The sequence below is a fragment of the Sceloporus undulatus genome, chromosome 2 (assembly GCF_019175285.1).
Source record: "Sceloporus undulatus isolate JIND9_A2432 ecotype Alabama chromosome 2, SceUnd_v1.1, whole genome shotgun sequence".
NCBI classification, from domain to species: domain Eukaryota; kingdom Metazoa; phylum Chordata; class Lepidosauria; order Squamata; family Phrynosomatidae; genus Sceloporus; species Sceloporus undulatus.
Genome location: NC_056523.1, coordinates 6,275,032 through 6,298,957, shown reverse-complemented (window position 1 = coordinate 6,298,957; position 23,926 = coordinate 6,275,032). Strand labels below are relative to the sequence as shown.

The 23,926-nt window shown below is 41.8% G+C and overlaps 1 protein-coding gene across 1 annotated transcript; it reads left to right on the top strand.

Annotated features, from left to right (window-relative positions):
• Positions 1-5,234: 5,234 nt before the first annotated feature.
• On the top strand, positions 5,235-16,202 carry LOC121924266 (zinc finger protein 3-like). Its single transcript, XM_042455575.1, has 6 exons — positions 5,235-5,306; positions 7,900-8,478; positions 8,963-9,089; positions 11,534-11,604; positions 13,051-13,177; positions 14,993-16,202. The coding sequence occupies exons 1-6, from the start codon at positions 5,268-5,270 to the stop codon at positions 15,835-15,837; spliced, it is 1,788 nt and encodes a 595-aa protein (XP_042311509.1). The 5' UTR covers positions 5,235-5,267; the 3' UTR covers positions 15,838-16,202.
• The last annotated feature ends 7,724 nt before the right edge of the window (positions 16,203-23,926 follow it).

Here is a 23,926-nt window from a genome sequence, read left to right as displayed (position 1 = left end):
TAACTCACTCGGGAGAGAAACCGTATCAGTGCCTCGAATGTGGTAAGAGCTTCACTAAGAAGAGAAGCATCTATAAACATCGCCTTATTCACAGAGCTGAAAAGCCGTTTCAGTGTGCAGAGTGTGGGAGAAAGTTCACTCACAAATCAAGCTGCAATCGTCATCAGATTATTCACACTGGGAAGAAAAAATATAAGTGCTGGGAATGTGGGAAAAGCTTTATAGAGAAGCGAGGCCTCGTTGAACATCAAGCCGGTCACACTGGAGTGAAACTTTACATGTGTCTGCAATGTGGAAAGGGCTTCACTTACAGCTCAAGTGTGCGCAGTCATCAAAAGCTTCACGCAAAGGAGCAAGCACTTACAGACATGGTCTGTGGGAAAGGTTATGTCAAAATCCAACCCTCACTCACCATGGAGCAGCTCACAACAGAGAGAAACCATCTGAGAGCCTGGAGTGCAGAACAGGATTTCCAGAATCAAAACTAGAAATGGCTGCTGCTGTGTCTTTCAAGTTTGTATATAAGAGAGCATTTTGACAAATGTTGCTTGTTATTTGGTTTTGCATTATTAATAAAAAACAAATAGTATTGATGTTTGCACAAGGAGCCTACAGAGGCTAGTATGCATTTTAGATTCATGTTACTATAGTACATAATTGACTTGTTCTAAAGAACCACAATTCAAATTCCCTGAAGTCTGTGTGAGAAAAATAAAGGTTTCATTGTGTTCATGTTTATTTTAAATACAGTATGTGTGTTTTCATTGCAAAAATTAGTTTTTCAATGTAAGAAACTTAACAAGGGCTGTGTCTACAATGAAGAATTAATGTCTTTTGACAATGCTTTAATAATAACAGCATGGCTCAGTGCTATGGAATTCTAGGAATTGTAGTTTTGTGAGATACTTAGCTTTCTCTTGTCAGCTCTCATACTGCAACAACCTATTGATTCCATAGGATGGAGGCCTAACATAGTGGTGTCAAATTGTATTTATTCTACAGTGTCGCACCAGCTAAAATTAAGTATAACCCCTAACTGTTTATTATACAAAGGTATTTGTCTCCTTGTCTGTTTTGTTGTGCAGTAGCACCAATTGAAGCATTGATAATTGACCCTGATGGGTGACATTAACAAAGAGTTCCAGGGGTTTGGGTTATTTTAAATTCAGGGAGCATCTGGTACGTTAAGGGTGGAAAAATGCAGTGAGGCCAGTGTGGTGTAGAGTTTTGAGTGTTGCACTAGACACTGAGAGACCAGGATCCGAAACCCCACTCTGCCATGGGAAACCCACTGGGTGTCCTTGGGCAAGTCACAGCCTAAGGAAAGCCATGTCAAGTAGGCTGCCATAACCCGGCTGCAACCGGGAATTTCCTGATTTTGGGGGCCCCGAGCCCTCCCGGCACGGGTGCAGCCCCAAACCGGGAGCCCTCCAGTTGCAGCCTGGGTTCTGCGCCCCAGCAGCCTCGCTGCCCTCTTCCTCATCCGAGGAGAGAGTGGGCAGGAGGCGAAGCTGGAGGCAGCGCCTCCCACGGCCCCCGCCACCCCTCCTCTGCCCCCTCTCCCCAGGCCGCGTAGAGGAGCGAAGGTGTTGCGGCGCCAACCCTCCTCCTCCTCCTCCGGCTCCGCCTTCCTCCTCTTCCTGGTGTGGGCGGCAGAAGCGCCGCTGCCACCACGCGCCCCCACTGGGAGGCTTGCGCGCCCCAGGCCTCACAAGGCTAGTGGCACGCGCTCCCTGCCCCGCTTTCCTCCCCGCGTGGCATGCCTTCCCTGCTTCCCTCCGGTGCGCGTGCGCGTCAGCCATCAGAAGAGGAGGAGGGGGGGGGAGGAGAAGGAGCTGGAGGAAGGGTGCCTGAAGGCCAGGGCAGAATTGGGCCAGAGAAGGAGGAGAGAGGAGGAGAGGGGAGGAAAGCTGAGTTAGTGGCCATTAGGTCTGCCTGGTTTTTTGGAGTTTTTAATTATATTTAAAAAATAAATAATTATTTAGTTAATTTTTTTTAATTTTATTATTGCTTTGTTATTTTTTTTAATTTTATTAATTTTTATTATTGCTTGTTTTTATTTTATTCATTCATTTTTATTAGGCTTGTTTTTATTTTATTTCATTAATTTTATTATGCTTGTATTATTGCATAATGATGCTGTTTTTATTAACATAATTATTATTAAATCAAACACCCGCCTTGTTTTATTATTTTTCATTTTTTTTATTAAGCAAGGCAGCTGTGTATTAGTGAGGCACTTGAATGCTAACAAGTCTGCCTTTCTTGGACAATATAGATGAGGATGATGGGGTGGTGGGGTGATATGATACAAACAAGCCTCTGAGGCACAGCCATGTAACTTGCTGTGATTTTATAAACTCATGCGCAGTGAAGAAAAACCACAGTCCCTTGACCAAGTACCACTTCTGAAGAAGTAAAGTTGAACCCGCGGGCAAGCCAATTTCCTGCCATCTTGTCTAGGAATGATGCCAAAATGTCCTCCATTTTGATCATGCCTAAAAACATGCATTTATATTAACATTTTTTTAAAAAAAAAAACCTCAATTTTTTGCGTGTCCTCCATTTTTATAAAAATGTGTCCTACATTTGAAAAAAAATGTTGTCCTACATTTGTCCTGGTTTGGAGGTCCTCACTTATGGCAACCCTAGGGGAGGGGGAGAGATGGAGGAAGGTGGCGCAGGCGGGGGATTTCCCCAGGATTCCCCCCCCAGCGAGGCCCTGGATGGGGCTCTGCGATCGCTGAGTCCTCCGAGGCCTGGCATGGGCTTGGAGGACGCTGCCTCCCAAGCCCTAGCCAGGCCCTGGGTGGGGCTCTGTGATCGCTGAGTCCTCCGAGGCCTGGCATGGACTTGGAGGACGCTGTCACCCAGGCCCCAGCGAGGCCTTGGACAAGGTTTAAAAATGTAGGAGCTTTTTTTTTTTAATTTCCTGGCCAGAAAATTTAAAAAAAAACAACCTACATTTTAAAACCTTGTCCTACATTTCCCCCCGGTTTGGAGGTCCCCAGGGATGGCAACTCTACATGCAAGCCTCACAGAATCAGAGTTGGAAGAGACCTCAAGAGTCATCCAGTCCAGCCCATTCTGACATGCAGGAAGACGCAAGCAAAACACTCCTGACAGATGGCAATCCAGCCTCTGTTTAAAAACCTCCAAAGGAGACTCCACCACTCTATTCCACTGCCGAACAGCTCTCACTATTGGGATGTCTTACTAATGTTTAGGTGGAATTGCTTTTCCTGTAGTTTGAACCCATTGCTCTGGGTCTTAACAGCAGAAAACAAGCTTGCTCCATCCTCAATATGACACCCCATCAAATATTTAAACAAGTCTTACCATATTACCTCTTAACCTCCTCTTCTTCAGGTTAAACATACCCAGCTCCCTAAGTCTCTGTTCATAGGGCTTTATGGTTTCCAGGCCTTTCACCATTTTGGTCACCCTCTGGCCAAGAAAACCTTCAGAAAAACCTTGCGAACACACAAGATCAGGAGAAAAGATCAGTGATCACTGCAATGTGGCAACTCTGCTTATCTTTTAAAAATTCTACCTTATACATTTCCAACATTGCCCTCCAATATTTCACAGATGAAAATGGGCATCAGAGTTGTTAATAAGGGAGAACACACAAGCTGAGAGAGGTTGGAGCAGATTTCTTTTGCCTGAGTCTCCTGGGAAGGGGAAGGCTACTTGCAAAAACAGCATTTCAAAAGCAGTGTGCAACAAGTGAAGCAAGCGGAGGAGGAGGTGAAACTGGGACATTTGAAAAGCTGGAAAAGTGGGATGACAGGACCAATAAGACTGTTACTGTCCAATCAGGATTGAGGTATGTAATCTTCATTAAAAATGCAGAGAAAAGGTAAATGCTATTAAAAATCTGCTGATGTGAAGAGTTGGACAGAGATAGCTTCTGTCAAAGGATTCTTGCACTGACGGAGACCAGATGACCCTCTGTCTCTTCCAATACAGTTGGCTCTCTATTCATGGATTCAAAATAGTCAAAGATATCATGGGGTTTTCTTGGCAAGATTTGTTCAGAAGAGGTTTACCATTCCCATCCTCTGAGGCTGAGAGAGAGTGACTTTCCCCAGTGGGTTTCATAGCTGAACTGAGAATCAAACTCAGATCTCCATAGTCCTAGTCCAGCACTCCAGCCACTAGACCACACTAGTTCTCCAGCTTTATTGCATTTATACCCCACATTTCTCCTTCCTTTAGACTCGAGGTTGTATAAAATAATTTAAAATACAAATTTAGGGAAAAAATGATATATTACCAAAGTTTTTTTTCAAATTGAACAATAATCCGCATGTGGTTATAAACATGTATTTTCAACAGATATTTTGTGTGTTCTGGTTGGTCCAATAAAGGTATCACTGTTTTGTGGATTTTGAATTGTATTGTACTTTACTACATGGCTACCCCTGGATTTGTTTTATAGTTATTGTTTTATTGTATGTCTTCAAGTTGGAAACAACTTGATAACCCTAAGACAAAGATATCATGGGGTTTTCTTTGCAAGATTTGTTCAGGGGATGTTTGCCATTGAATTTCCCTGAGGCTAAAAGAGGGAGGCTTGCCTAAGAACACCCAGCAGATTTCATATCTGAGCTAGAAATTGCACCCTGGTCTCCAGAGTTGTAGTCCAGCACTGACTCTCCTAGTAGACCACAAGTTGAACATGAGTCAGCAGTGTGATGCGGCAGCTAAAAAGGCCAATGCGATTCTAGGCTGTATCAACAGAAGTATAGTCTCAAGTCAGGGAAGTTCATGCTACCAACCTTTCTCTTTCAATTAGTCTCAAAGCTGCTACAGATCCCTTTGCATCCTGCTTTAGGTGCTGTATCACACTAAGAGGATGAGGAATGTTTAATTTAGCTAAGCAGAGCAGAGGGTGAGCCCTGTCACCATATGGACTGGGAAAGAGACAGCATAGCCATTCGCTCTCCTCATTACTGGATGATTTGCACATAGATCTTTCCTCTTGCCAGAATTTGCATCTCTTTTTCTGTCTGCAGTGCAGATGATTAAAACATTAACAATAGGAGGCTCAAGGCCAGGCCTGGAGATGTGGCATCCCTACTGGGAAGTGAAAATTTGGGGAGGGTTTTTTAATTTTTATTTTTCTTGTAAATACCCCAATGTGATCGTGCTGTTGTTGTGATGACAGCCTGGCCCTGGAAGGGTTAAAGAGAGGAAGATGTGGCTTCCTAGAGAAGCCACATCTTCGGTCCTGCCTCCTTCCTACTCCATGCAGAGATTTCATGCCAGAGCTTCTTCTCTCCATTGTAGCCTTTGGTTGGGTGAGTTGGGATTGCCTTTGGAGGACAAGGAGGGATGTGGGGCTTGGTGATGGGTTGCACAGTGGAGTCTCTGGTGGAAAATGTCAGCCTGGCAGGAAAGATGGGGAGATGGAGGGGAGGGATGATGGTGGTGGTGGTGCAGAGAGGCACCTCCATCCTTGGAGAGATGCCTGAACCCAGCTGCAGATTTGTGGTGCTGCAAGGCTGGCAACACAAAGCACCACTCCATGGCCCTGGAAACCTGTTAGGTTCCTCTATAAACATGCAGGGGCAGCTGTGTTGGCCATTTAGCAAATTCATACAAAAATCCACTCAACACTGGTACCTTTATTGGCCAAGCGGAATGCACAATACACATGCTGAAAGCTTTCCAAGGATATGACTCAGTGGATTCAAATGACAAGAGAAGAGGTTCCACCTAAACATTAGGAAGATGTTTTGGATTACAAAATATTTGAGAAAGGAATAGACTGCCTCAAAGGATAGTGGAGTCTCCCTCTTTGGAGGTCTTTAAACAGAGATTAGATGGCCACCTCTCAGGAGTGCTTTAGTTGTGTATTCCTGCATGGCAGGGGGTTGGACTAGGTGACCCTTGTGGTCCCTTTCAGCTCTTCTGATTTTTCCCTTGATAAAGCAACAAGTCTTTACATCAGTTATCTGACACACTCAACCTAAGATCTTTAAGCTTTGGATGGATTTAAATGAATTTCAAGCTGGATATAGTGTGTGTTTGTGTGTGTGTGCCTTAAAGTCATATGCTGATTTATGATGACACCAAGGCTTTCATAGGATTTTCTTAGGCAAGACATGCTTGTATAGCCAGCTCTCCTTATTCACAGATTTTTTTATCCATGGATTCATAGAATCATAGAATCATAGAATCGTAGAGTTGGAAGAGACCAGTAAGGCTATCCAGTCCAACCCCCTGCCATGCAGGAAATCCAAATCAAAGCATCCCTGACAGATGGCCATCCAGCCTCTGTTTAAAGACCTCCAAGGAAGGAGACTCTATCACCCTCCGAGGAAGGAGTGCATTCCACTGAACGTCCATGGCTTGAAAATATTAAATATGTATATATAAATTCAAATAAAAAACTTGATTTTCCGTTTTATATAAGGGACACCATTTTGCTCTGCCATTGTATTTAATGGGACTTGAGCATCCACGGATTTTGTTATCAGCGGGGATCCTGGAACCAAACCACAGCGGATGGCCTCTCATCTAAGTAGTCACAATGACTGGCCCTGCTTATCTTCTAAGATCAGATGGGATCTGGTGGCTTACTGTAAATATTGATAATGTATTAAAAGAGAATACTTGTAGGATGGTTACAAGGGCATCACACTGATATAACTGTGCCATGGGGCTATGCCCCATGTCAGTGGGGTGGTGAATCCACTCCAGATTTTAGTTTGAACTTTGAAAGAGCAATTTTCAGTCCTGCTGAACCTCAACATAGCTTCAACACCCTGAACAGCTAAAATCTAGGCTATAACTTGGAGGGAATTAACTATCCCACTAACACAAGTGCCACCAGCTGCCACTGAATTCAGAAGAATGCACTAGGCATCCCTGCTGTAGAATTTTAAGTACCTCACCAAACTGCAAATCCCAACATTCTGTAAGATGTCATTTTTGCAGTTGAAGTGGTATCAAATTTCTGTGCAGTGCAGATACAATACCAGTAAAGGCTTTGGACTGTAAGCCTCAGGTAAAGGAGTCCGTCTATTTTTAGGCTTTACTGCGGATGGAAACATGCCGCATTTAGAGCCCCAATAGTGCACATCTTTGAAATCAAGCAACTGGGACTGCTGCTGCCATTGCACTGTCTTTGTGTGTCTTTTAACCTCACCTCTCTGCCTTATGCCCTACCCAACCTGCCTTTCGGTATTTTTACTTTACTTTATTTTATTTTAACTCACGTAATTTCTGAGATCTATTACAGCAATGGCAGTAAAAAAAAGTTTGTACATAAAGGAAAAGAAATCTGTGGGGAAGTAATCAGACTTCTTGGGAATAGCAAGGAGAAAGGGGGATAGGAGGGGACATTGACACCCCGTGAATTCCAATTTTGCAGCTGCCTGGGAAGTGATGTTTTGCACTTGGGGACTTGCACAATGGAGAGCGCATTGACGCTTTCCCCGTCAATAAATAAGGAGATAAAGTTCAGCAGCACTGAAGATTGCTCTTTCAAAGTTCTAGTTAAAACTTGGAGTGGATTCACCATCCCACTGACATAAGGCATAGCCCCATGGCACTATTATATTAGTCTGATGCTGCTGTAACCATCATAGCCCCTATCCTGGGATGCATGGATGGGTTTCCCCTGTCAATGAAAAGGAATGCCCTGATCATGATTGTAGGATGCAGCCACCATGGATCAGAGCCGCCATCATGCGATTTAGTTGTGTGCCTTCAAGTTATTTCTGACTTATAGTGACCCAAGGCTATCATGGGGTTTTGTAAACATGCAATAAGTATCACCAAAGCTGCTTTTTTCAAGATGTAATTGTGGTTTAAAAGCCACATGTAGTAATCTCTTTTGACTCTAATTTCCCCTCATGTCTTCATCTTCTCTTCTGCTTTGTATAGGGAGACCCCAGCTCTTTCCAAAAACCGACTACTTTTTCTCTGACAAATACTTTTGTGCTTCAAGAGTGCAATAGCCTCCTCACAGCAACACACCTTTTGTCTTGTGGGACTCAACAACCCAGAGAGGCGGGTCTCAGTCCAAGAAAGAAATCAGCCAAAACTGACCTAGAGTCCAAGTCCAAAATGGAAGGCTTACACATGGCTGGCTCCAATGTCATCAAGTTTGAGATCAACGAAGTATTTTGGGAAAAGATGGCACTGGAAAGCCTGTGCGAGGAAAGTCTCGGCTCTGATGCCTGCTGCCGGCGCTTCAGGCGGTTCCAGTATCATGAGGCTACGGGGCCCCGAGAGGTTTGCAGCCGCCTCCATCATCTCTGCCGCCAGTGGCTGAAGCCAGAGCAACACACAAGAGCTCAAATCTTGGACCTGGTGATCCTGGAGCAGTTCCTGAGCATCCTTCCCCCAGAGATGGAGAATTGGGTCCGGGAATGTGGGCCAGAGACCTGTTCCCAGGCGGTGGCCCTGGCCGAAGGTTTCCTCCTGAGTCAGACTGAGGAGAAGAAACAGAAAAAGCAGCAGGTAAGAGTGGCTTGTCTCAATACAGTGAGCCAGCCACATTCACTGGGATTAGGGAAATAGGACCCCTGTGAAAGTGGAAAAAATGCAAATATTTTTTTAAAAAAACCTTTTTCACCTGAGAGAATACTTCTCTAGGCATTGGTAGGTCCTCTGGTGCAACTCTATGGTTATTAGCGTAATTTCTGGTGAAAGTTGTCCACAGAGTCACCCTGGACAATCTAGAGATTCCTAAAGAGGACACAATCCCCCAGAGAGTGTTGGAGTCTCCTTCTTTGGACGTTCTTAAACAGATACTGGATGGGTGCTTTGGTTATGTCTTCCTGCACGGCAGAATGGGGTTGGACTGGATGGCCCCTGAGGTCTCTTCCAACCCTAGGATTTTATGAAAACGGAAATCATACAAGTGGAGACTGGTGAAAGAAAAGGTAATCTGATCCCTCTGTGTCTATATGTGATTCTTTGGGGAAATTTTGTTTTGGTACAGATTCTATTTGGAGGAGTGCCCACTGAATTTCCTGAGATAAAGTTCCTGAGGTCTCCATTGGACATCAGTCGTAGGCTGCCGTCTAGGTGGAAGATGCAGCGGGATCAGGAAAGTGTCGCCTCACTGGGTAAGGATTCACAGGCCATAATCCGGCAGAGTTTTTGAGTCAGGGTAAAATAAGTGGGCTGCTTTTGTTTTCCTTTAAGCTCATGGGTAGAGGTGTAAAGGTCCAGGGAGGAAAGAATGGAAAATCTTGGGGGGGAAATTAATGAGAGTGAGTACTTTTATTTCTGCTTGGCACTATGGATCAGTGATCTTGGTCTGTTCCTCTGTGGTACATAGATTATCTGAACATTTCTATTCCCAAAATGGACCTTAAACCTACATGAGCTACAACCATGTTGAAGGAAACAGTTTGCTTAGACACAGAAAAAGTTGTGAGTTCCTAGTGATTTTGTGTTAAGCTAAACATGTACTAAACAGCACAAGCCACATTCCAAAATAGATTGGGGAGTTCTGCTGAGAAGACAACAGCTAGAACATCAGAATAAGATACAAAGAACAAGTGTGTCATACATCATTTGGAAAGCATGCTTGCTTCTTATTGCTGAGTTGGGATTTGTGTACACTCTTTCTAACAAGAGTCCTTGGTATCTTCGGGGGTTTGACTCCAGGCCCCCCTAAGGATACCAAAATCTGTGGATGTTCAAGCCCCATTATATACAATGGCATCGTAAAATGGTGTCCTTTATACAAAATGGTAAAATCAAGGTCTGTGTGTTTTTTTGTTTTTTTGTTTTTTGGGGGAGGAATATTTCCAAGTCATAGATGGTGAAACCCATCAATGCAGAATCTGTGGATACAGTAGGCTGATTGTAGTTACGTTTTCAAAGTGGTTTGATTGCTTTGCTTGTGTTTATATTTGTCTTTGGCCCTTCTGACTCTCCTCTAAATTCTTATATAATTTAGAGACATTGGAGACCGGTTATATTTCAACTGTGACCATTGGAATTTTGGTCGGAGATTGTTTTTACATCAAATTACTTATCAAGATTAGACTAAACATCTGTAGCTCCCATAGGTTTATGGTCCCTTTTGGACTTTTCCTCTTTAGGCTATCTGTTGTCTCCAAACCTGTTTTTTGTGTTCCTCAATCCCTCCCCAGACTTTCAGGGCATACATTTTCTGGCCAAAAAGGAGGAAAGCCATTCCTAGAAGGGTTGGGAAGAAACAATTCACCTTTTAAATAAGATGTGGGTCCTCCACACTGTTTAGCATATTTTTTTAAAAAATCCCATTATTAAAAACTACAATTCTGGTTCTTTCTTTATTTTCATTTTTAGCAGTCTGGGTGGCCTCCGGAGGTTAGAAAATTGGCCCTTGGATTGTTCAGCCATTGCCCATTCCTGTATTAAAAACAATTTTTAAAAGCATGTAGGGGTGAAGAGTATAAAAAGTAGCCCATTAAAACCTTCCTTTACCTAAATAAAAAGATATTTCCCTTCCGGAAGAATGACAACAGGAAGGGGACCAGCCTGGTTTCCTCTCGACAGGAGCTCAGAATTCCCAAGAGGAAAAGAAGGTCAGAGATCCAACCAGTAACTTCCATTCACTACAACCCAGTTTTCCTTTTGTCTCTTCACCAGTTGTTGTTGTTAATTGCCATCAGATCAACTTTGATTTAGGACAAACCTATGAAACCTATGAATAAGAGCCAGCATGGCATAGTGATTGAGTGTTGCACTATGACTCTGGAGAACAGGGTTTGAGTCCCAGCAAAGCCATGAAATCAACTGAGCAACCTTGAGCCAGTCACTTGAGCCTCAGGGGAAGGTAATGGCAAACCTCTGAACAAATCTGGCCATGATAGAGGTCCTTCATAAATTGAAAACAACTTGAAGGCACACAACAACAACAACAACAAATGAATGACAGACCTCAAAGTCATCCTGTCCGTCTTGGAAACACAGGGCTGGGGCTTCCTTGCTTGGGTCTATCCATCTGGGATGCAGGGATGCAGTCTTCCTCTTTTCCCATGGCCTCCTACCTCACCAAGCATGATGGTCTTTTCTATTGAGTCCTGTCTTCTTATGAGATGTCCAAAATACAACAATCTCAGTTTAGGCATTTTGATTTCGAGGCTTAATTTGCTCTTGGGTCCTTTCCTAGCCAGATCAGGGCTGCGACAACCTCACGCTGCGGCCCCAATCTTGTCTTTTGAGGGTACAAAAAAGGAGCCTCAAAAAGTTTTTGCACCCTTGAAAGGGCGCCGTAGCATGCTGCTGCAGCTATATGGCGCTCCTTTGTATGGATGTGGCGTTAGAGAAGTGCCATGATACTGTGCGCTGTGAGGAGTGGCATGTGGCAACACGATGCCCTAGGGGCGGACTCAGGTGTGTGCTGTGAAGTAGCTATGTCCCAACTCCACCCTCATGCCGGCCTTAATGGCCAATGTGTACAGGGCCTCACACTCTTTGTCTGGCTAGCCCTGTATGGTCAAAGCAAACTGGAGCAACTCTCCAGAAGTAAACCTGCATAGAAAGAATAAAACATCTTCATCTTCATGCACAGGTGGTGATATGACATCAGCAGTCCATCCGCTACAAGATGAAGTTGAAACAGAGTTTATGCAACTCGATCAGGTAGGGAAGTGGATCATTATGAAGAGCAGGTAAGACCTGAAAAATCCTGTCCCTTTCCATTTGGGGCACATTATTTTCTTCATGTCTTTCACTCCACTTTTCTATCAAAAGGAAGCCTAAAGGGGAAAAACAACATTAAACACACTGTTGCTGTTGTGTGCCTCCAAGTCGTTACTGACTTACAGCGACCCTAAGGCTACCCTAACATAGGGTTTTCTTGGCAGGTATCCTCAGAGTGGGTTTCACTTGCCATCCTCTGAGTCTGAGAGAGTGTGACTTGCCCAAGGTCACCCAGTGGGTTTTTATGCTTAAGTGTGAAATTGTACCATGATCTCCAGAATTGTAGTACGACACTTGAACCACTACATTAAACACAGCAAAATCCAAGACAGTTGGGTGAGGAGACCAACAGAGCTGTTCTCTGAGCCAATTTGATGGAGTGGCCTGGACTCTTGCTTTTGTTGTAACCTGATGGAACGGCTGCTGTTAGATGACAGTTAAGGAAAAGGTCTGATGGAACTGATCTCCCAGTAGAATTAGAAGCAATGGCTTCACCCTCCCACATTTCCTTCTCTGATAGAATGGCTGCTATTGAATGACGGATGAGAAATCAGCCAGCTGGTCCCAATGTCCTTGTCACCATATTAATCCCGCTGCTGGTGCAATAAAACTATTTGGACATACCATTGAAGGAAACAAATTCTCTTTAAAGCCAAGAGAAACAACGAAGGGGGGGGGGATTAACAGTGGCTGGTTTCTAAAGGTGAAATTGCTTCCTGGGACCAGTTTGATGGGCTAGACCAGGGATGGGCAAAGTGTGGCCTGCAGGCCACATTGTGTCTCCCCCAGGCCACCCAAAGGTCAATTATTTTGTGGCAAAAAAATAATGTTTTGCTCCACAGTGCCAAAAAATTATCTCTACATGCTGTGGGGAGTATTTCCACTATGTTGGGATCCCCTCTGGGCCATCAGGGGTCAAAACAAACATTTCAAAATCACTTTTTTTGCCTCGGAATGCCCTCTAGGAACCCAAGAAGTTCCATAAACATGCCCCCATGTTCCCTAGTCCAACACTGAAGTGCAAGACTTGGGGGGGGGGCAAACAAAATTATACATTTTTTATGGGATCAGATGTGGTGACCACATCCACCACACCTGCTCCCACAAAAAAAATGAATAAATTTGGTCATGGCCCTCTAGACTTCCACAGTTGCACATCCCAAGGCTAGACACAACCCCCACCCCTTTCACCCTCCATGACACCCCTCCACATGTCCATTCAGAAAGATCTCCATGCCTCTCTCTTTATGGAGAACCTCTCTTCTCCTCCCATGGCTTGATGATGTATGACCTGAAAAGGAAGCCCACCTGTCCACCATCAAAGATAACAGCAGGCTTTCCCCTATGACTTTGCTTGCTTTCCCAACATTTTCCGCCTTCTTTCAGGGTTTGTTAACCTTTGAAGACGTGGCTGTGTATTTTGATGAGGAAGAGTTGGTGCTTTTGGATCCAGACCAAAGAGCCCTCCACAGGGCAGTCATGGAGGAGAATTTTTGGAATGTGGTCTCTCTGGGTAAGCCTCGCTGCTTTCTTCTTCTTGGTAGTCTGCTGAAGATTTAGGGTCTTACGTCATATTTGTGCATTTTGGTTTTGTAGGTTTTGATTTGTATGTTGATGTTTGTCCTGTTACTGGGCACTGATCAGAGATCTTTTGGGTATAGAAATTACTAATCAATCAATTAATTAGAATAATTGATTTGGCCATCAGATCCAACCCCCTGTTTAATGCAGCATCTCCAACAGATAGGTGTCAGGTCTCTTTTTGAATATGTCCAGAGAATGAAGTGTCCACCAACTCTCTAGGCAATTGATTCCTTTATTGAACCACTCACTGCCAAGAAGTTCCTTCTAATGTTCAATCAAAATCTACCTCCAGTAACTTAAAAACATTAGGCCTGGTCCTACTTTTTGGGGTAGCAGAGAACAAACCTAACCCGTCCTCTCTGTGGCAACCCTTGAGGTATTTAAAGAGTGTGGTTATGTCACCCCTCAGTCTTCTCTTTGTCAAACTGAACATGCCCAGCTCCTTCAATCAACTCTCATATGTTTTATTCTCCGTACCTCTTATCATCCTTGTCGCCCTTCTCTGAATCTACTCCAACTTGTCTATATCCTTCTTAAAAATGAGGCAGCCAGAAACAAACACAGTACTCCATATGAGGACTCACCAGTGCAAAATGTAGGGAGACTATTCCTTCTCTTCACTCAGAAACTATGGTTCTAATAATGCAGGCTAAGCTAGCATTTGCCTTCTTTTCTGCAGCATCACACTGTTGGCTCATGTTCAATTTATGATTAATAATACTTCCAAGATCTTTTTCACATGTAGTACTGCAGAACCAAGTGTTACCCATCCTATAGCTGTGCATTTGTTTTCTGTGACCTTAATGTAGAATTTTGTATTTTCCTGTTGAAATTTATCTTATTAATTTCAGCAGTTTTTTTTAGTTCTTCATAGTCCTTTTATTCCAATCTTCCAATGTGTTAGCTACCCCTCCAAGTTCTGTTATCATCTTCAGATTTGATAAAGAGTCCTTCCACTACATCATACAAATCACTGATAAAAATATTGAAGAGTGTCGGTCCCAGGACAGAAACCCTGCGGCACTCCACCTGAAACCTCCTTCCAATCTGAAGCAAAGCCACTGCTGGCAACTCTCTGAGAACAGTTTTCCAACCAATTATGTATCCATCAGATGGTGTTTCTCTCTATATCATATTTAGTCAGTTCATTCCCCAATCAATCAATTAATTACTGACTTTATACAGACCCCACCTTGCCCCTCAGAAATGGGACTCACGAGAGCTTACAAATCAAAATGATTGCCATACAGTTAGAAACATACAAAAGGTCAACATTAATATAAAGTTTAACCAGGAATAATATTGAAATAAATTAAAGCAAAGGATTTTTTTTTAAAAAAAATAAATAAACCAGTACAATTTAAAGCAATATGGCATCTTCTTAAAATCCCATTCCTTTAAAACCTTCAGTTCTAAAAGCCTGTTATAAGAAAAGAGTTCTTATCAACTAATGGAAATATGTCAAGAAGGGAGAGATCATGCTAGTTCCTTAAGAAGGGAATATGGGAACATATTCCCTGGGGATACAGTGGTCAGAGCGTGTAACATAATATATAGCCCAAATTGAGTTATTCATCCCAAATAGAATAGACCCACTGAATGATGTAGGATCCGTACCTTGATGAAATATAAACTGTGTGTTTTTTGTTGTCTGGGGACAATTAGTTAGTGTTACATTTTGGTATCTCATTCCACTTCTCCCATGGTTTCTTAACACAAGTTTGTTCTCTCTTTATTCCCACAGGTACTGAAATCCTGAGGACCACCAGAGAGAGGGAGAATGAGCAAGAATCCCATAGGATGGTGTTGGAAAGAGCCAGATGCAAAGAGAGCAAAGAGCGAAGAAGGAAAACTGAAGTGAAACAAAAGAGGAGGAAAAAAACTGTGGTTTGTCCTGAGGGTGGCTACCAGGAAATCTCAATCCATGACAAAATAGACAAAGCAAAGAAAAGTTATAAATGCCCCATGTGTGTGAAAGGCTTCAGTTCTAAATCAACTCTCAATCTCCACTGGAGAATCCACACAGGAGAAAAACTGTTTCAGTGCTTGGAGTGTGGAAAGAGCTTCAGCTGCAACTCAAGCCTGAAGACCCACAAGCGGACCCACACAGGGGAGAAACCGTTCAAGTGTCCGCTGTGTGGGAAGGACTTCAGCCAGAGCATCAATCTCACTTGCCATCTCAGAATCCACACGGGAGAGAAACCATTTAAATGCTTTGAGTGTGGCAAGCGCTTCAACAAGAAGGGTGACCTTAGCAGACATCAAAGAATCCACACAGGGGAGAAGCCATACTCGTGCCTAGACTGTGGTATGAGTTTTCGTCACAAAGAGAGCCTTAAAAACCATCAGAGACTGCACACGGGGGAACAGCCCTACAAATGCTTAGAGTGTGGAAAGAACTACTCTAGTAGCACCAGCTTAACTAAGCATCAAAGAATCCACACAGGGGAGAAGCCTTATAAGTGCTTAGAATGCGGGAAGAGCTTCCAGGCAAATGGAGACCTTACTAGACATCAGAGAAGCCACATAGGAGATAGACCCTACAAATGCTTCGAGTGCGGAAAAGCCTGCAGTCAGAGTGAGGCCTAACCTTGCCATCAGAGGATTCACAGAGATCAGCTCGGAAAAGCAAGGATCACAATTTTTGGGTGTTAACACAACAATCCCTATTCCAAAGCTTTAATTGTTGCGAAAAAGAGCTTACTTTGTATGCTAATCATCTCTTAACAATCATGCTATTTATTATTTTACCTTCCAGTTCATGGGACCTAACTCCCCACTTGTTCGAATAAATGATATGTTATACTAAATTTTCAGCTTCTGGCCGTGTGCATTTCTTAGTGCTTGTTTATCAGTGTAGTGCTGTGTCAACCATAATATGACTGTTTGTTACCAAAACAAACCTTTTGATAGAAAAGAAGAATTAAGGTAAAACTTGAAGTATTTTTTTTAAATTGCCTGACTTTTTTAAAAAATAGTTTATTAAGATCAAAATTCAAAATGACCTCAATAGACTAGAAAGCTGGGCCAAAGCTAACAAAATGAAATTCAGCACAGAGAAATGTAAGGTACTGCACTTAGGGCAGAAAAATGAAATGCACAGATATAGGATGGGTGACACCTGACTGAATGAAACTACATGTGAAAGGGATCTAGCAGTCCAAGTAAACAACAAGTTGAACATGAGTCAACAGTGCGATGAGGCAGCTAAAAAGGCCAATGCGGTTTTAGGTTGCATCAATAAAAGTATAGTGTCAAGATCAAGGGAAGTAATAGTGCCACCGTATTCTGCTTTGGCCCAACCCCAGCTGGAATATTGTGTCCAGTTCTGGGCACCACAATTCAAAAAGGACACTTAGAAACTAGTGCGTTTCCAAAGAAGAGCAACTAAAATAGTGAAGGGTCTGGAAACCATGTCCTATGAGGAACGACTCAGGGAGCTGGGGATGTTTAGCCTGGAGAAGAGAAGATTAAGAGGTGATATGATAGCTCTGTTTAAACATTTGAAGGGATGTCATATTGAGGAGGGAACAAGCTTGTTTTCTGCTGCTCCAGAGACTAGGAAACGGATAAATAGATGCAAGCTACAGGAAACGAGATTCCACCACAATATTAGGAGGAACTCCCTGACAGTAAAGGCTGTTCGACAGTGAAACAAACTCCCTCAGAGTGTAGTGGAGTCTCCTTCCTTAGAGGTCTTCAAACAGAGGCTGGATGGCCATCTATCGGGGATGCTTTGACTGAGAGTTCCTGCATGGCAGAAGGAGGTTGGACTGGATGGCTCTTGTGGTCTATGATTCTAAGTTCTCTTATAAAAAACACAGAACAATACTAACAATACAAAACAATACATAAATTACAAATCCGCACAAACAATAAAACAATGGAATAGTATGCTTAAACAAAACATTACATACAAACATTAACATTAGATCTAAAAAACTGACTTCCAAAATCAAAAGCAATGGTTATATTTTCCTAAAATCAATACTCCTCTAAATCAGTAATGTATAAAATTAGATTTTCCTTTAACCATCTCTGTATCTAATTTAATACCTTCTATCAGATAGATAAGTAAATAGATTGGGAAATTCTTTATCTGGGATCTATTAAATCTATAGTACCTCCTTTCCAATCCTAATTCAGAGATTAATAAAGTTTATAATTATCTGGTTAATCATTAGAGAAGTAAAGAAAAAAAACTAAGTAACTAAAAGATTAATCTCCCATTGGAATTAAATTTATAATATATTGAAGGTTTTAACCATATGGACGGAATTATGTTATACAATTAATATCATCCAGTTCATAATGGATTAATGTCCGTCATCTTTAATATTCAGGTCCAGAGCTTTTCCCAAGGCTTCCAAAACCAAGTCCAATCTTCAGTAAATTTCTCTAGTGAATTAAATTTAATCAAATATGTCAATTTATAATTGGCAATTAAATCATAAAGTTTCCGCATCCAATCTAAAATGGACGGGATATTTTCTCCTTTCCATAATCTTGCATAAACCGTTCTGGCGGCTATTAACATATAAAATAAAACTCTTAAAAGAATAATATCCATACTTTAAACTGTGGAATTCACTGTCACAAGAAATATGGCTAGCAACTTGGACAGTTCTTAAAAGGGTTTGGATAAATTCACAGAGGACATAGCCATCATGGAGTGTCAAGAGGGCATTCGCCTCTGGATACCTGTTACTGGGCAACTCAAGATGGAGGGTACAGTTGCACTCATGTCCTGTTGGCAGGTTTCTCATGGGCTGCTTTGTGACCCAAACACTGAAAGAGATGGTGTGGTTGCCCAAGGGGAAACAGGCAAAGGCTCCTGTATCTTTAATGGTTGTAATAGAGGAGGAAATGAGAGTGGTTGTTGCTTATTACTTAGCTGTGACAAGCAACAACTACCGAAAGTGCTGCTTCTGTATAACCATTAAAAGCACAGGAGCTTTCTCCACTTTTGAATATGGCAACCCTACTATTTAGGCCTTTCTGCTGCTGTATGCCTTCAAGTGATTTCTGAATTATCGTGACTCTAAGGTGAACCTGGAGTTTTATCACACGAAGGAAATCAAGAGTTTATCCCATGAATATCCCAGAAAAAAATGTGTAATTACATGTAACGATTTCACATGATGTCGCACAAAAGTTAAAACCCGCTATTAAAGTGGTCACAAAGAAGCATTAAAGCACATCTTTTTACTTTCATGATTTCAGCAACAATGTATTTCCGATATCACTTTATTTGCACAATTGCGTGTGATAATCATTTACACAATTACTCACCATTTCGTCTTCATTTGCGGGATGCTTTAAATGTGCTTTAATTTCTCTTTAATGATGAAATTGGCTCCAGTGTGATTAAACTCCACTGGGTTTACATCAAAATATATATTCAAAGAAGTTTTTTGTGGGTTTTTCGGGCTAACACTCTTATAGTGCTATTATTCCACTTTAACTGCTATGGAATCCTGGGATTTGTAGTTTAGGGAGGGACATTTAGGATTCTCAGGAACCCCTTGGGCCTCATTAAACTCCTTGCCCTTCTTGAATCTACCTTGAATCCCATTTAGATGCTTTTAATCCCATTTTAAGAGAAAGATGGGATATGAATCCATTAAACAAACAAAGAAATAATAAAATAATACATGTGTTGTTCTAATGGTTGTAATGGCGCTAAATGATCCGCTGCAGTTTTGACAGTGTTTTATGCTGTTTTTGTACTGTTTCTTAATAGGAAGTGTTTAAAGATCTGATGATATGAATGATATTAGAAATGAGTGAATCCAATTTATTGTTTTATACTGGGGTGGGCATGTTTCATGAGTCTGGGCCAGCAATACCCTTAAAAAAAACAGTTAATATGCTATGCCATAGTCCCAAAAATGTGAAAGTATAGTTTGGTTTTCCTAATAACCTTTTTATTTATTTATTATTTGTAAATTAAGTCATGGGGAGATTGTTTGAGAAGAGAAACATTCACTTCGGAGTTTTACAAGACAGCCAGTTGTAAAAAAAAAGGAAATGTGGAGTTTGGGGAAGGCGTCTGGGGAACCGCAAAATTGGGAAGAATTACAAGTAACGCAAAAAGTGGCATCACAGACCAAGGTGTGTCCACCTCTAGGGTGCATCTACACTGTTGAAATAATGCAGTTTGACACTGCTTTAAGTGCTTTAGCTCCATCCTATGTAATACTGGGACTAGCAGTTTGACAAGGTCTTTAGCCTTCTACCCAAGAGTGCTGGTACTATCCCAGGGTTCTGTCAGATGGAGCTATGGCAGTTAAAGTGGTATCAAAATACATTATTTCTACAGTGTAGATGTACCCCTAATATAACAAACCCTCATTTGAGTTGTGCTTCTGGCAAATTCAGATTCGCCATTCACCTTTGTCTTCAGTTGTTATAGTGGCTTAAATGCACAAGGCCTTATTTTTGGTGTAAAGCTATATTTGGCTTTGCTAGTTGGGAACATTTTTGCAAAATAAATATATCATGTGAGAAAGCACACAGACATGTCTGGGCTTTAGGCTGTTTGACAAGTTATGAGGAACTGTTGTTGGGGAGCCTTGGCTCATGCGTCATTGTCTCATGTTTTGCTGGAAATCGCAGGGTCTGCCCCACACATTTGTTTTACCGTTTCTATCACAGCTTTGTGCTTGCCATCCTGGATCTTGTCTAGTTTGGACATTTGGATGTGTATAGTTAGCTTAGCCACAGTTTGAGTCTCCCTTATCTGGAATTGCAAAATCCAAAATATTCCAAAAACCAAAACCTTTTTCATGGGTGGCTTAGTGACGCCTTTGCTTGCTGATGGTACACTGTGTACACACACTTTGCTTCATGCACAAAGTTATTGAAAACATTGTATAAAATTACCTTCAGGCCATGTGTATATAAAATGTATAGGAAATGGAAATGAATTTTGTGTGTATCCTTGGGCCCCATCATCAAGATATCACATTATGTACATATATGCAAATACGGGTATTCCAAAATCCGAAATTCAAAACAGTCCTGGTCCCTAGCATTTCGGATAAGGGAGACTCATCTTGTAAATACTTCTGCAGTTTTGTCCTGTTGTACTATATTTCCCAGAAAGTAGCTCTGTTTGTATATGGCTAACCATTTCCCCCATTCCATGAAAAATAAACCCATCTTCTTAATTTGTATGTGTGTGTGTTTTATTCTGTAGGTTATCTGTGGTATTAATTCAAGTTTTTGCATTTTAACTCTTGCTTGTATTTAAGGTTATTGTCTAGGTATATAGTTGCTGTATTAGCTCCACAAGATGGAGCTATAGCATCTAAGGTGGTGTCAAACTGCATGGTTTCTACAGTATAGATGCACTCATAATGTTTTCTTGATTTATGTCCACAGATTTTTCAGTGAATGCAGTTAATGGTTTTCCCTTCCTTGCTATATGTTTGTATTTTGAACTTGTGTTGTTCTCCGAGACTGGTTTAGGCTGTATACCTCATTTCTTAGAAAAATAAGTTATAATCAAAGGATATAACCTATTAAAAAGAATAGACGTGGCGGAAAAGGAGGGGGAATAGCATTATATGTCAAAGACAAATTCACTAGTTCAGTTGGTACTTGATATTTACTGGGGTCTGGTTCCAGGATCCCCCCTGGATACCAAAAATCTGTGGATGCTAAAATCCCATTAAATACAATGATGCAGTAAAATGTATCCTCTATATAAAAAATCAAAGTTTTTTTTTAAAATTATATATACTGTCAGCCTTCCTTATGCACAGATTTTTGATCCATGGATTAAAAAAAAGTATCCATGGATTGAAAATATTCAAACATTTATAAATTCCAAATAGCAAATACTGACTTTCCACTTTAGATAAGGGACACCATTTTGCTATACCTTTATATTTAATGGGACTTGAGCATCCATGGATTTTCTTATCCATGGTGGGGTATGTGTGTGTGTGTGTGTGTCCTGGAATCAAACCCCAGTGGATCAAAAGGACCCACTGTATTCTCCTCCATCGGCATTTGCAATTTTGACTTTTGTGGATTTTATTATTCACAGATTTTATTAATATGTTCTCTCTAGGAATATCTAGGCCCTCCAGTGCAACTCTATGGTCAACTTTAAACAAAACTCTCACTGAAGGACCTAGTGATTCCTAGAGAGAACACTCCACTAGGACAATTCTACGGTCAATGTCTGGCAGATGTTGATCCCAGAGTTGCACTGGAGGACCTAGAGATGCTTAGAGACGTGTTCTCTCAGGTAAAAACATACTGTTTTTGTTACTTGCATTTTTTCCACTTTCATGGGGCTCCTGTGCTCCTAACCCCAGTAAAATGTGGTGGGCCTACTGTATTCTCTCCCTCCCTCCACAGCATTCAGTGCTTCCCTCCTCCTCTCTGGATTTATTATTGTACTGTGACAGGTTCCCAAAACAGCCATTCTGTGGCTGGTGGAGAGCAATAGGGATTGGAAAAGCACCTGGCAATGTTGCCGTAGCCAGACGTAGGCCGATAACATCATCTATTGAGACCACTGGAGGAACCTGGTGGATCTCAGCAGGTGATAATACTATTTTGTATCTATGGGGACATAGCCAGTCCCACTCTCCACTAGCCATTTAAAAATGCCCAGGGCGGCTGCAGCAGTTAAGCATTTGAGTCCAGTGAGTGGGGCTTGGTGGGGTCCTTCTGAGCAACTACAGTGGGCCCTCAGTATCCCCTGGAGCTTGGTTCCAGGACCTCCCTGTGGAAAGCAAAATCAATGGATGCTTAAGTCCCATTACATACAACAGCAACAAAGTGGTTTCCCTTAAATAAAATGACAGAATCAAAATTTTCAAATTTATACATTTTAAAAACATTTTTAAGGCATGGATGGTTGAATCCATGGATAAAGACTCCGTGGATATGGAGAGACAACTGTATTATGCTACACTGTGCCATATAGGATCCCAGCCTGTTTTCCATTTGTTATCTGAAAGAGAAGAGGCTCAACTTATGGCTTTTAAGCAAAAGAGGCAATGTTCTTAATAAGCAGGAGGGGACAGCAACAGAATTGGAGCCCCAGACACAACAAGGGTATTCAGAATCATAGCATCTTAGAAAGTGGAATAACAGCCATCTAGTCGACTCCCTGCTACACAGAAATACACAACTAAAGCCCTCCTGAAAGATACCCATCCAAACTTGATTAAAGACTTCCAAAGGAAAGCCCATCAGCCCTGATGATAGTCCATTCCACTACTGAACAACACTTACAGTAAAGAAGTTCTTCCTAATGTTTAAGTGGAATTGCTTTTCTTGCAATTTGACCCCACTGGTCTATGTTCTAGTCTCTGGAACAGCAAAAAAATAAGCTTGTGCCATCTTCTACATGATATCCTTTCAGTCTACTCTTCTTCAGGCTAAGCATACCCAGCTCTCTAAGTTATTACTCATAAAGAATGTGTTTTCAGACTTTTTACCATCTTGGTCACCTTTCTCTGGGCATGATCCACCATGCCAACTGACTTCTTGAATTATGGCACCCAGAACAGGACACAGTATGACAAGAGAAGATTTATTTCTCTCTCCTCTGCCAATCTGAAACCAGCTCCATGATCCCAGAGGGTGCTAAGAACAGCTTGATGCCACTTTTGATTATCCTACTTCCATCTTAGGGAATCCTGGAATTTGTAGTTTGGGGAGGTGTTTAGCTCTACTAAAGTTCTCTGGTGTCTTCACCTAAATGCTGAATTTCTGGCAGAGAATTCCTTCCCAAACTACACATGTATGTCATATAGATATTCTCTTTCCCACCTTGAATTTCTTTTCAGTAGCAGCCCCAACCCTCCCAATGATCCCCAATACCTTCCAATCTGCTTCCCTTTTCCCATATCTGGTTTCTGGGAAAGCATGTTTGCATTGACAAACCGGACAGTTAAGTCAAAGGAAGTTGCTGGACAGAAAACCAAAGTGTGAGGTACTTGTAGCCTATAGATAGCAGAATGTACAAAAACAATAGAAATAACGAACCACTTGTGGAATTTCTTCTTGGAACCAAGTGGTAACTTGCAGAGCAAAATGTTTATCTTCAAACAACTGGGTTGACATCTTGTTAGTGGCATACACAGACACATGTCAACTTTATGCCTATGTATGTTTTTTATTGATGTGGTGGTTGGTATTCCCTCCCTCCCTCCGCAACAACCGGTGCTCCTTGCCAGATTTACTGTAGAGCTGCTGCAGCCCATCCCATGGCTATTCTATGCCTGGTGGAGATGGAGATCAGAGAAATGTCTGGCTGTGTCCCTATAGCCAGACGCAAAAGAATTTCATCATTTGCTCTTATAGTTTACTGTTTTAGTTATTTAATGATGCTGTTATTTTATAATCTCTGCTGCTTTTGATTCTAAATTGTACACTGCCAGCACTATACTGTTTTGGTGATGATATAAAGATCTTGTAGCACCTTTAAAACGAACTGAAAGAAATTGGTAGTGTGAGCTTTCATAGACTTCAGGCTACTTCTTCAGATGCATTTGGTGGAGTAGAAGCCAGGTACAGAATATATATCTGAAATAGACTGAAGTCTATGAAAGCAGATGCTACCTATTTCTTTCTTTCAGTTAGTCTCAAAGGTACTACAAGACCTCTGTATGTTCAAGAAGTGACAAATGGCAAGTTGTTATGCTGAGCC

What these genes read in the sequence shown, in the direction of transcription:
- LOC121924266 (XM_042455575.1), top strand. Translation starts at nt 5,268, where the DNA reads ATGCCAGAGCTTCTTCTCTCCATTGTAGCCTTTGGTTGG. An exon ending in GGAAAGTGTCGCCTCACTGG is followed by an intron (nt 9,090 to 11,533) that starts GTAAGGATTCAC and finishes CTTCATGCACAG; the next exon opens with GTGGTGATATGACATCAGCA. An exon ending in TTGGAATGTGGTCTCTCTGG is followed by an intron (nt 13,178 to 14,992) that starts GTAAGCCTCGCT and finishes TTATTCCCACAG; the next exon opens with GTACTGAAATCCTGAGGACC.